The sequence below is a fragment of the Bubalus bubalis genome, chromosome 15 (assembly GCF_019923935.1).
Source record: "Bubalus bubalis isolate 160015118507 breed Murrah chromosome 15, NDDB_SH_1, whole genome shotgun sequence".
NCBI lineage: Eukaryota > Metazoa > Chordata > Mammalia > Artiodactyla > Bovidae > Bubalus > Bubalus bubalis.
This window is the reverse complement of record NC_059171.1, coordinates 12,716,680-12,729,112: the sequence shown is the minus strand read 5'-3', so window position 1 is coordinate 12,729,112 and position 12,433 is coordinate 12,716,680. Positions and strand designations below refer to the sequence as shown.

Here is a 12,433-nt window from a genome sequence, read left to right as displayed (position 1 = left end):
CTGCAGCACTAGACAGATTAGCTGGGACATGGAAGCAACCTAGATGTTCACTGAGAGATGAATGGATAAAGAAGTTGTGAGATATATATATATATATATATATATATATATAATGGAATATTAGCCATAAAAAGGAACAAATTTGGGTTCGTTCTAGAGAGGTGGATGAACCCAGAGCCTATTATACAGAGTGAAGTATAAGTGAGAAAAACAAATATAGTACATGAATGTATATATAGGGAATCTAGAAAGATGGTACGGATGAACCTGTTTGTAGTATAGCAATAGAGGCGCAGACATAGGGGACAGATGTATGGACATAGCACGGGAAGGAGAGGGTGGAAAATTAAGAGAAGCATTGAAACATATCCATTACCACATGTAAAACAGATGAAAAGTGAAAGTGAAAGTTGCTCAGTAATGTCCGACTTTTGGCCACACCGTGGACTATACAGTCCGTGGAATTCTCCAGGCCAGAATACTGGAGTGGGTAGCCGTTCCCTTCTCCAGGAGATTTTCCCAGCCCAGGTCTCCCGCATTGCAAGTAGATTCTTTACCATCTGAGCCACCAAAACAGACAGCCAGTGGGAATTTGCTGTATGATGCAGGGAGCTCAACCCAATGCTCTGTGACAACCTAGAGGGGTGGGATGGGGTGGAAGGTGGGAGGGCAGTTTAAGAAGGAGGGATATATGCGTACCTATGATTGATTCATGATGCTGTACAGCAGAAACCAACACAGCATTCTAAAGCAATTATCCTCCAATTAAAAGCAAATTTAAAAAAAAGAAAAAAATTCAGTTGTATTCATCTTTGTTAAATAGCTGTACAAAGCTATTAATTTAAAATATGAAAGGGTTATTTATGAGATATCGTACATTAGAAGTATGGAATGCATGTTTCTTTTTGATACTATTATTCCACTAAATATAGTGGTCAGATGTTCAATGTATCTCTTATAAAACTGCACGTAAGATTATATTTGCCAAAATTAGAATGTGCAAATTCTAAGAGACTTACAAAACAGAAATGACTCAGGAAGTCCTTTATTCTAAATTCAGCAAATCTGGTTCAAAAGTGTCCTTTTTTAAAATTATGGTAAACAAATATATTGTTTAGAAATCTTAACGGATGGAAAATAGTTGAATCAAATATATTTCTTTGCAATTTTCACATTTAATTTTATTTAAATTATTAATTTTATACATTCAAAAACTAAATAATGAGCTATTATTTCAATAAGAAATTGTTCAATTTTAATTGCAACTTTTCAGGGCTCTAATTTTAATATATATTGGGATCTAAAACTATCAGCAAACAGTAATAATAGAGAAAGTATATTTTAAAAACTGGGACAAATGAGAAAATAGATTGAGATGCAGTAGTCATTTTGCTTTACAATAGGTTCTTAAATGCACAGAATAGTTCATTTAAATGCCCTTTAAACATTCATACACTTAAGTAAATTTACAAATAAAACTGATTAACCTACAACTTTTAAAAACCCAATAATTTTACAGAGACACTACTTTTACCCCTAAAAGGCATCAAAATGTTTTAACAGCTCAAAAATAGAAAAAGGCAAAAAGCAACTGATTTCCCCAAAATGACAAAGTTTAATAAGATGGCTATTTGCTGTTCAATAAATTAATAGCCTATCTTTTAAAGCATATTTTTCAGCCCCAACTTGTAACAGACTTTGACCTCCATTTCTATTTTTCCTTTAGTCAATCTAGACTGTATGGAAGAGTGTCATATTATGCTTTTTAGCAATTTGAGTTAATGTCCCCAAAAACATGCTGTTTATATACTCAGAAAGTAATGAAGAAAAAAATTTATAAGTGCAATGCATACTCCCTAGGTTGTAAAACTCTACCAGTCTAACACAGATGCCAAAGTCAGAAAACATATACACCAGCATAGTCAATATCATACATCTTATCAAGTAAGTTTTATCTGTTGGATTGTTCGGCATTTGGGAAGCTTATTTAGCTTAATTAATTTATTTAATTAATTTAGCAGGCTAGAAATCCCATCACTACCTTTAACAAAGATTTGGTTACTAATGAATTAAAGTTAACAGTGAAAATAGCATACTGAGGATTCTTTCTCTGTGCTTAATGATGAGGGAAAAGGTACCAAAATTTTTTTATGAAAATGAAAGAAATGGGTCATTTTTTAATAGTAAAAAGTAAACTTTGAAATAAGGTTAAGGCACTTATTTCCATGGTGTTGCAACATCAAGGGCAAAGTATGTTTTGTATTTCTTTAAGAAATTCTTTCAACCCCAAGCCCATAAACTTTGCCCCTTTCACAGTAGATCTAATTCTAATCATTTGTTACTCTACAAATAAGTAAGGAAATTAATTAAATGCTCAAGTTTTCTAGCACTACTGTTCTAACTAGAGCTAAAATAGAAGCAAATGAGCTTATCTTCCATACCCAGTATTATTATTTCTATAATAAAGCTCACATTTTTCTTTTCAACTGATGCTAAATGAAAAATTCATTATTTAAAATATTCAATTAAAAGCTGCTCCAAACCTATTTTATTTAAGAAATAAGTTGATAGAAGCAAAAGCAACTTACTAATGTCAAAAATAAAAAACACACAACAATCAAAATTCAGCATATTTGATCATAAATCAGTAAAAATTAAATTAAGTATTTCATGCTACATAGAAAGTAGGTTGTTCTATCTCTCTTTCAAAATATGGAAGCCATCTTTTCAATTGCATTGTTTTACATGCTGCATCTAATCATAAGTACTACCATGTACTTCTGTACACTGCGTTCTTAGGTAACTATGGTAATATTTTTATAAGGCTTGAAGCTAAATACTAGTGACTATTAAGATGTCCAGAGAAGCTGAAATAGCCTGCCTGTAGCTATCTTAATATAGCTGCTAAACATTACATAAAAGCATGACATGAGAACCAATAAAACTAATGCACCAGACATATGATACTGCCATCAAACAATTCTTAAGCTCCAAAAGAACAAAACATCTGAGTTAGTCTAAGAATGCATGAGCTCTTGTAGTTTTAAAAGATATATTACAGAACATAAAGATAATGGAAAGATACTCCTTTCCATTATCTAAATATTTCCAATATCTAAATATTTCCATTTCTAAATATAGTAATTTAGAGTGATGAAACTGCAATTTTTGCAGCACTCTAACCAGTGAAAATATTTTAAATCTGTTCACTTAACAGGTGTATAAGGTAAAACTAAACCTGCATCCTGTCTTATTAAAGTGATACACCCATCCTGAAACTCTTTGTAAGGCCAAATTAATCATTTTAGAATTTCTTTTAAATATGATTAAAAATAGGAAAAGGAACACAGACTGTGGAACTGTGCTGTGAATTTTATGATAATTGTCATTTTGTTCTTAACGCTGAAAACCGTATCACCATTTCACAAGGAACAGCACTTGTGTTTTACCACAAATGCTTCTCTATGCAGAGGCATGTTCAACAGCATCTACACACATCTCCAGAAACTGCTGCTCACTTTAGTGGACATGTTCTCATTCTGATAAAGATTTAAGTTTTTACTTCATACTTCAATAGAAAACACATGAATAGATTATATACTCCATATCCATATTTTTAAAACCCTTGAACATTCTTTTGTTTTTTTCCTTATTTTTTAACTTAAAGCAATATTCTTTTAAATGTCTGTTTTAAAAAAATACATAGGTAACAAGAGTTAACTGTTTTATCATGATTTAAGTTGGTATCTAATTTATGGGCATAAGTGAAAAAACCAACCACTTAATAGTCATAATGTAGTGAAATGCAATATCAAGCACTATATATTATTAAGAAAGTGCTCACATATAAGCAGCAGATGATGAAAGCTATACCATGGAAAATCTGGATATATCTTAATGTATATCCTTAAAAATCACTTTCCTTTATATAATTTCCATTTTAATTTAAATGCCACAAATTCTCAGTGAACATTTAAATTAGTTTTTTACTTCAGCTCTATTATACATCATGAAATACCTTCAGAAACTGCCTTGAGGGTAAGGATAATTCTTTCCTTCTATTTTGTAATTATATCACATTAAGTATTTGCTAAATGTTATGTTTGAGACATACTCTGACCCTGAACATATTCAAATTCAAGACTAATGTTATGATGGAAAGATTTATGAGGAAAATTTTACAACAGTTTGGAAGGTAAAATTATAGCAATAAGGAAGACACCTGGCTGGAATACTGCAGAGTGGCAGATCTGACATTTTACCAAAGGACAGTAATGTTTGATCTTCTTTCCTCCACAGAACTCTAGATCCAGTTAACAGCAGGAGGGAAAATCAGCAGCAACATTTCAATGTCCACACTCTGATTTCCAAAAGATACCACATAGGTAGGAGAAAATTGTATTTTACTTCAGGTGGTATATAAGTCTTTGAAATGAAGGCTCTGCTATTTTTCAAGACTGAAAGGATATCACAGTGTTGATTTTATATACAAAGTAGGATCTGTTCCAGTATACTCTAGTGAAATAATTCACATAGGGAGAATAGTTAATTTTGACCTCATGACAAAATCGTCCATGTTTTGAGTAGGTTAACTTGTCACCTTCTTCACAAACCACCTAGCAAATGATATGAAACATAATGTTAAAAAAGTTATAGGAGAAATGCAATCAAGGTACAAGTGACTATATTTATATAAAATATATATTTTTTTGTTAAATATGGAGTATTTCACATTGGTTAGCAAACATCTCATATTGTTCAGCAAATAAAAGCCTCTTCATATGAGTTACCATGTTCACTAAATTCTTGAGCTTCCCACTGAGATTGAGAAACAAGCATAAAGCATTTTCCAATTTTTTAAAGATTTAATCCTAAAATTTAGAAGGCTGTGTCTCCATAGTCTATTATCATTCATCTGAAGAATCTTATGGAGCCTACCGAAGCTGAGAAATGGACATATATTCTTAATGTATGTTCATATTCTTCTCCTTGTGCAGGACTGACTCACAACAGTAAGTTTCTGTGACTAATCAGTAAATCCTTTACATTTTCATTTTAATGAGGTTCACTAAGATAGCTTAGCTAGCTCAAAGAGTTTTCTACAATAAAAACACTAAATATTATGCTAATGCTTTGGAGACATGTCAGAGAATCAACTTTAAGAATCAAAGAAGAGATTAGCTTTAAGCCTGTGCCTGGAATTACATGAAAGTAGTAACCTGACCTTCAAAATGGAGCAAGAGGGTGTCCAAGAGCAGAATAGAACTCTAGACAGTAGACAACAATACAGCTGCTGCTGCTGCTGCTAAGTCGCTTCAGTCGCGTCCGACTCTGTGCGACCCCATAAATGGCAGCCCACCAGGCTCCCCCGTCCCTGGGATTCTCCAGGCAAGAACACTGGAGTGGGTTGCTATTTCCTTCTCCAGTGCATGAAAGTGAAAAGTGAAAGTGAAGTCACTCAGTCATGTCCGACTCTGTGAGACCCCATGGACTGTAGCCCACCAGGCTCCTCCATCCATGGGATTTTCCAGGCAAGAGTACTGGAGTGGGGTGCCATTTAATTACTAAATGCGTGCATGCTCAGTCATGTCCGACTCTGTGCGACCCCATGGACTGTAGCCCACCAGGCTCCTCCATCTATGGGATTTTCCAGGCAAGAGTACTGGAGTGGGGTGCCATTTAATTACTAAATGCGTGTGTGCTCAGTCGTGTCTGACTCTTTGCGACCCCACGGACTGTTGCCTCCCAGGCTCCTCTGTCCATGGGATTTTTCAGGCAAGGATACTGGAGTGGGCTTGCCATCTCCTACTCCTATTACCAAATACCTGATGTTTAATAAAATTCCATTTTGTCACCAATTAAGCCAAAGATCACAGACATCAAGTACCAAGAGAGAAAATTCAAAATACATGTAGCAGAAAACAGAATAAGTTTATAAGATTAAGAGGTCATTTCTCTAGACTCTCCTGGCAAGGGCACAGGTTTGGTAGGTGGGGAACTAAGATCCCATATGCCTTGCAGCATGGCCAAAAAACCCCCAGAGCAACAAACTAATTTCTCACCTCCAAACTGGTCTGGGATGATTATGACAAAGCTATTTAATTAGGAAGAGATAAAGAAGTCTTGGCTGCAGTCTGAATAGAATATGCAATCTAAATAAGAATGACCTACTAAACTTTAAGATCCTCCACCCCCAACTTTCCCAGGAGTACAGGTACCCTTTCTAGTGCCTCATTACCAGATATACAAACACTAATTACGAAATATTAACAAATTCCCCTGTCAGTCTTAGTTGCCAGGTATATAGTATATACACTGCAGGCTGAGAATTAACACAGCTTGGTAAAATAGAAAATCAATGAAGACTGAAAATACAGTTAAATCCTAACAACTAAAGTAATTCTGAATACACTAATTTTGTGGATAACAGGGGCTCAATGTACAAGACTATGTTAATTTAATAAACAATTTTTCTAGATATGAATCAAATTATAAGAAATTTATCAACATAAGAATATAACAATCAGCTGCTCTTTATATTACAATGTTAAAATAAAATCATAATTCAAAACAAATTATCTTTTGTTCATGAATGTAGAACATGTACAAGTACAGGCAACTAATGAGTCCAGGTATTGATAAAATTGTGGGTTTTTTGGTAAAATTGTCCAACTTTTCTTTTGTACATTGCAAAAACACTTCAAACTACTTTTAATAAGTTCCCCACTGTTACATCTCTAGAGAAGGAAATGGCAACCCACTCCAGTATTCTTGCCTGGAAATCCCATGGCCAGAGGAGCCTGGTAGGCTACAGTCCACAGGGTTGCAAAGTCGGGCATGACTGAGCACACGCACACACTGTTACTATTACAAGTTTAAATAAAGTCATTTTTCTCAAAACAATAATTAAAACTTTACAAATGGTTACTTACATGGCCATTCGCAATGTCTAATAAATCTTTAACCCGACAGCCTCTCATGGTTCCCACTTCATTGCAGATAGCATCTTCTACTATTAGGTAACTAGCCTTGTATGATGTTAGTATTTTATAAATATCCTCAGCAGATCGCTTTGAATAGATTTGATAGATCTGAAAGAAAATAATTAAAACAACAACTTTAAAAAACATTTAAAACTTCTATTTATCAAACACTGAGCATCTACTATGTTCTTACTACTATCTGTGCAAAATAAAGCTATTCACTAAGACTTGATTCCTGTCCTCAGCAAGCTTATGTTCATCTGCTCTTGGCTACTTGCATATCTTCTTTACAGAAATATACATTCAAGTGCTTTGTCCATTTTCCTCCAATGCTACTGAGATATAATTGACATACAGTATTGTGTATGAGTTTAAGGTATACAACATGTTCATTTGATAAGCTCATATGCTGCAAAATAATTTAGCACCATAGCTTTAGCTAATATTTGTATCATGTTACATAATCACCATTTTTTGTGTGTGGGGGGGAAAACATCTAAGATCTATTCCCAACAACTTTCAAATCTACAATACAGTTTTATTAACTCCATTCACCATGCTGTACATTAGATCCCTAAAATTTATTCATCTTTTAACTAGAAGTTTGTACTCTTTGACCAATATCTCCTCATTTCTCGAGGTCTCTCAACCCCTGGCAACCACAACTCTTCTCTATTTCTATGAGGTCAGCTTTTTTAGATTCCATAAATAAGTGATATCATACAGTATTTATCTTTTTCTATCTGACTTACTTCACTTAGCATAATGCCCTCAATGTTTATCCATGTTGTTGCAAATGGCCTTTGTCCACTTTTTAATTGGGTGGTCTTTTTATTAGTGAGTTGTAATACTTCAATATTTTTATTACCATGTATCAAAGTATTTAATACTCATTTTATACACGAGATAAAGTCAGTGAGGTTAAAAATAATTTGACCCTTGTCACAATACTGAAACAATCAGTTCAGTTCAGTTCAGTCACTCACTCGTGTCTGACTCTTTGCGACCCCATGAATGGCAGCACGCCAGGCCTCCCTGTCCATCACCAACTCCTGGAGTTCACTCAGACTCACGTCCATCGAGTCAGTGATGCCATCCAGCCATCTCAGCCTCTGTCGTCCCCTTCTCCTCCTGCCCCCAATTCCTCCCAGCATCAGGGTCTATTCCAATGAGTCAACTCTTCGTATGAGGTGCCAAAGTATTGGAGTTTCAGCTTCAGCATCAGTCCTTTCAATGAACTGAATGGTTCATTCATTAGGATGGACTGGTTGGATCTCCTTGCAGTCCAAGGGACTCTCAAGAGTCTTCTCCAACACCACAGTTCAAAAGCATCAATTCTTCAGCGCTCAGCTTTCTTCACAGTTCAACTCTCACATCCATACATGACCACAGGAAAAACCATAGCCTTGACTAGATGGACCTTTGTTGACAAAGTAATGTCTCTGCTTTTGAATATGCTATCTAGGTTGGTCATAACTTTCCTTCCAAGGAGTAAGCGTCTTTTAATTTCATGGCTGCAGTCACCATCTGCAGTGATTTTGGAGCCCCCAAAAATAAAGTCAGCCACTGTTTCCATTGTTTCCCCATCTATTTCCCATGAAGTGATGGGACCAGATGCCATGATCTTTGTTTTCTGAATGTTGAGCTTTAAGCCAACTTTTTCACTCTCCTCTTTTACTTTCATCAAGAGGCTTTTTAGTTCCTCTTCACTTTCTGCCATAAGGGTGGTATTATCTGCATATCTGAGGTTATTGATAATTCTCCAGGCAATCTTGATTCCAGCTTGTGCTTCCTCCAGCCCAGCATTTCTCATGATGTACTCTGCATATAAGTTAAATAAGCACGGTGACAGTATACAGCCTTGACATACTCCTTTTCCTATTTGGAACCAGTCTGTTGTTCCATGCCCAGTTCTAAATGTTGCTTCCTGACGTGCATATAGGTTTCTCAAGAGGCAGGTCAGGTGGTCTGGTATTCCTATCTCTTTCAAAATTTTCCAGTTGATTGTGATCCACACAGTCAAAGGCTTTGGCATAGTCAATAAAGCAAAAATAGATGTTTTTCTGGAACTCTCTTGCTTTTTCAGTGATCCAGCAGATGTTGGCAATTTGATCTCTGGTTCCTCTGCCTTTTCTAAAACCAGCTTGAACATCTGGAATTTCATGGTTCACGTATTGCTGAAGCCTGGCTTGGAGATTTTTGAGCATTACTTTACTAGCGTGTGAGATAACTGAAAGAATAGGCATGCTTAAAACCCATGCCTTGATCACATGGTGTTTTTCATTATAATTTTGCTGACCTTATTAGATAATAAGCTCTGGATCTTATTAAAATAGATATTACATTTTTTTCAGTTTTTCTGAAATGCTCAACTTGGAAAAGCCATAAAAATTAGGCCAAAAGTATCACGGACTGTCCTGAAAATCCTGAGGTTTGTAATCCAGACTGGACAAGATCCCAGTCTATCTGCAGCTGCTGATGACATGTTTTGGTTGTTGTCTATCCAGCAATTTCAGGTCCAATGTCCACTGACATGTTAGATACTCATTCTGTGGGGATACAGAATGTGACTACAACAAGAGGAAGTTTCTCACTCACTTCACCTGCTAAGTAAGTTCATGTGAATGGTTCTATCCTATTCAGTTTAATAATTACTTGTGTATTTTATATAATTTTTATTTATTTTCAAATCTGGGGAAACTGTAATATACTACTGGGGCATATATTAAAAAAAAAAAAGACTTTGATGCAATGGCAATAACATTACTGTTAGACTAGGGTGCGATTTCTCAACCTTGGTGCTATTAACATTTTGGGCCACATAATTCTTTGTTGGGACCAAACGGAGGCCATTCTGCACACTGAAGGATGTTTACGCATTCCCTGGTGTCTACCCTCAAGGTGCCTGTAGAACCCCTCCTCCAGCTGTAACAACAGAAAATGTCTCCAGACACTGCCAAATGTCCTGTGGGGGCATCGTCATTCCAGGTTTGAGAATCAGTGGTCTAGGAGATTATACAAAGATTAGTCACGTGTTATGAATTATAGATAGTGGTGTCTAATTCAAATGATATGATCTCATTTATGGACTTCAATTTGAATTTTAATTTAAAAACAAATTTATTCAGTATTTTGCTCTGTACTAGACACCACAGAGGAGAAGGCAATGGCACCCCCACTCCAGTACTTTTGCCTAGAAAATCCCATGGACGGAGGAGCCTGGTAGGCTACACCATGGGGTCGCTAGAGTCGGACACGACTGAGTGACTTCACTTTCACTTTTCACATTCATGCATTGGACAAGGAAATGGCAACCCACTCCAATGTTCTTGTCTGGAGGATCCCAGGGGCAGGGAAGCCTGGTGGGCTGCCGTCTATGGGGTCGCACAGAGTCAGACACGACTAAAGTGATGCCAGCAGCAGCAGACACCACAGAGAAAGATGAAGTTTTGGGAAAAAACTGGTTCCTACTCATATAAAACTGAAAACTCTAAAATGTTTAAATTTAATTCGAACTAGAATGTAATTTGAACTCTGACCTAATTACGTGTGATTCTGAAATTCTATATTAGAATTCAAAAAACAATCAAAATTGTTAAAAAACAATAAAAAAACAACAAAGAAAACAAAGATATGTTAGAGTCTGTTGGTTTACATCCACAAAAAATAAAGTCTAGGAAGGAGCTTCCTAGTGGCACTTCCAGGTGGCACTAGTGGTAAAGAATCTGCCTGCCAATACAGGAGACCTAAGAGGCACAGGTTTGATCCCTGGAGTACGAAATGGCAACCCACTCTAGTATTCTTGCCTGGAAAAATTCCATGGACAGAGGAGCCTGGCAGGCCCCAGTCCATGGGGCTGCAAAGAGTCAGACACGACTGAGCAACTGAACATACACTAAGTTTAGGAATATGCTGTGATAATCTTCTAAGCAGCACTACCTTTTCAAGTGCAACAAATATTAATCAGAGGTGGCTGTTGTCCCTTAGATAAATCACTCCCAGGTAGACCTCCCCATCTCTGACCTCTCCCTTGCTTCAACTGTTTTATGACCTTAATAACTCCTAAGCATTCCATTCCTAGGTTTATAAAAGGTCTTTGATAACTCCCAAATGCCTTGAGGGTAAGTCTAAATTTTAAGTATGACCTTCCAGGTCCTTCAGAATTTGGCCTCTTATTTTCTAGTTTCATGGCCAAACAAATTTCATGGCTCTTGTGACTTTTTCAATCTGGAATTGTATTCTTTTTCCAAACAAGTTTCTAAGTGATCCTTCAAATCTGCGATCAAAGGAATGCCCTTTATGAAGACTTGGATTTTTGTAGGCAGAACTGACTTGCTTCTGCTTTTGAACTCCTCTCTGTACTTTCTGTGATTATATGTGAATGTGTGTGTACACAAAGAATTATAATAGTACATAATTATAATAATAGCTAACATTTAAATTTTACTGTTTCAGACAGAGTGTATTATCTTATTTAATTCTCCTAAGTAGAGGGTCAGAACTATTATTTCCAGATTCAAAAACCTGTTCAAGGTCACAAAGCTAGTACATGGCAGAGGTATCATTTGAGTCCAGATACTCTAATTCTAGAGACTGGATTCTTAAGAGTCTAACCTCTGTATTGAAGTCTAACTTCTATACTGCTATACTTCCCACTTAGCATAGAGTATACTTAAAAACTATGTGAAATTCTCTCCAATTGAAAAACAGAATATTTACAATTCAAGTTCAATTGGTTATTACCTTCAGATATGAAGTTACATTTACATCCAAACAAAACATTCAAAATTATAAATTCTCTGAAAGAGAAGCAATTAGATACCATACAAATGTTATATATTCTAAGTTATTAACAACAGCCCATACTGAAAACTGAATCAGTGCTTTATAAGCAATAACAGAATTTTGGTTTAGAAATACAAAGTGTATAAAGACAGTAACTGAAAGCCTTCCTTCAATAATTTGATTGAGAATAATGATATTCTCAAAGAGAATGTTTTCCTTTGTAAATGATTACATATTAGTCCCTTGGAGCCTTGTGGGAAATGAAATGTTTCTCCTAGAAATATATCAATACTTTTCATAAAAGAATTTCATATTCTAATGTTGGTCCCTTGTGGTTAAATGTACTATACAGCTTTTTAAAAACTTAAAACTAATTGACTCTTCTAAAATTGTCTGGATTTTCCTAGCTAACCCAAGGAACATATACATCATTATAATACTATACTAAAAAGTCATATAAAAAAGATCTTAATGTAGACCATAAAATGCCTTACGTTTTCATTTCTCTTGAGAAGATCATCATCATTGTAAAGAGGCAAGCTTGTCACCATCCATCCGGTGCATAATTTAATCACACCCATTAATTGTGGACTTCCTGCAAACACAGCTGCAACTGGAGCTTGCCTTCTGCAAAGAACCACAAAGATTCACACACTGAAAAGGTA

At 35.6% G+C, this 12,433-nt stretch overlaps 1 protein-coding gene across 3 annotated transcripts in view; it reads right to left on the bottom strand.

Moving 5' to 3' along the window:
• Nucleotides 1–1,029: 1,029 nt before the first annotated feature.
• The window catches only part of DPY19L4 (dpy-19 like 4), a 64,868-nt gene continuing 53,464 nt past the window's right edge, over nucleotides 1,030–12,433 (bottom strand). For all 3 annotated transcript variants that reach the window (XM_006076266.4, XM_044928542.2, XM_025265045.3), the window contains 3 exons: nucleotides 12,263–12,395; nucleotides 6,933–7,091; nucleotides 1,030–4,616 (listed from right to left, as the gene is read on the bottom strand). In XM_006076266.4, coding sequence (XP_006076328.3) covers nucleotides 4,452–4,616; nucleotides 6,933–7,091; nucleotides 12,263–12,395 — 457 coding nt within the window. In that variant the 3' untranslated portion in view covers nucleotides 1,030–4,451. The remainder of the gene's footprint in view (nucleotides 4,617–6,932; nucleotides 7,092–12,262; nucleotides 12,396–12,433) is intronic.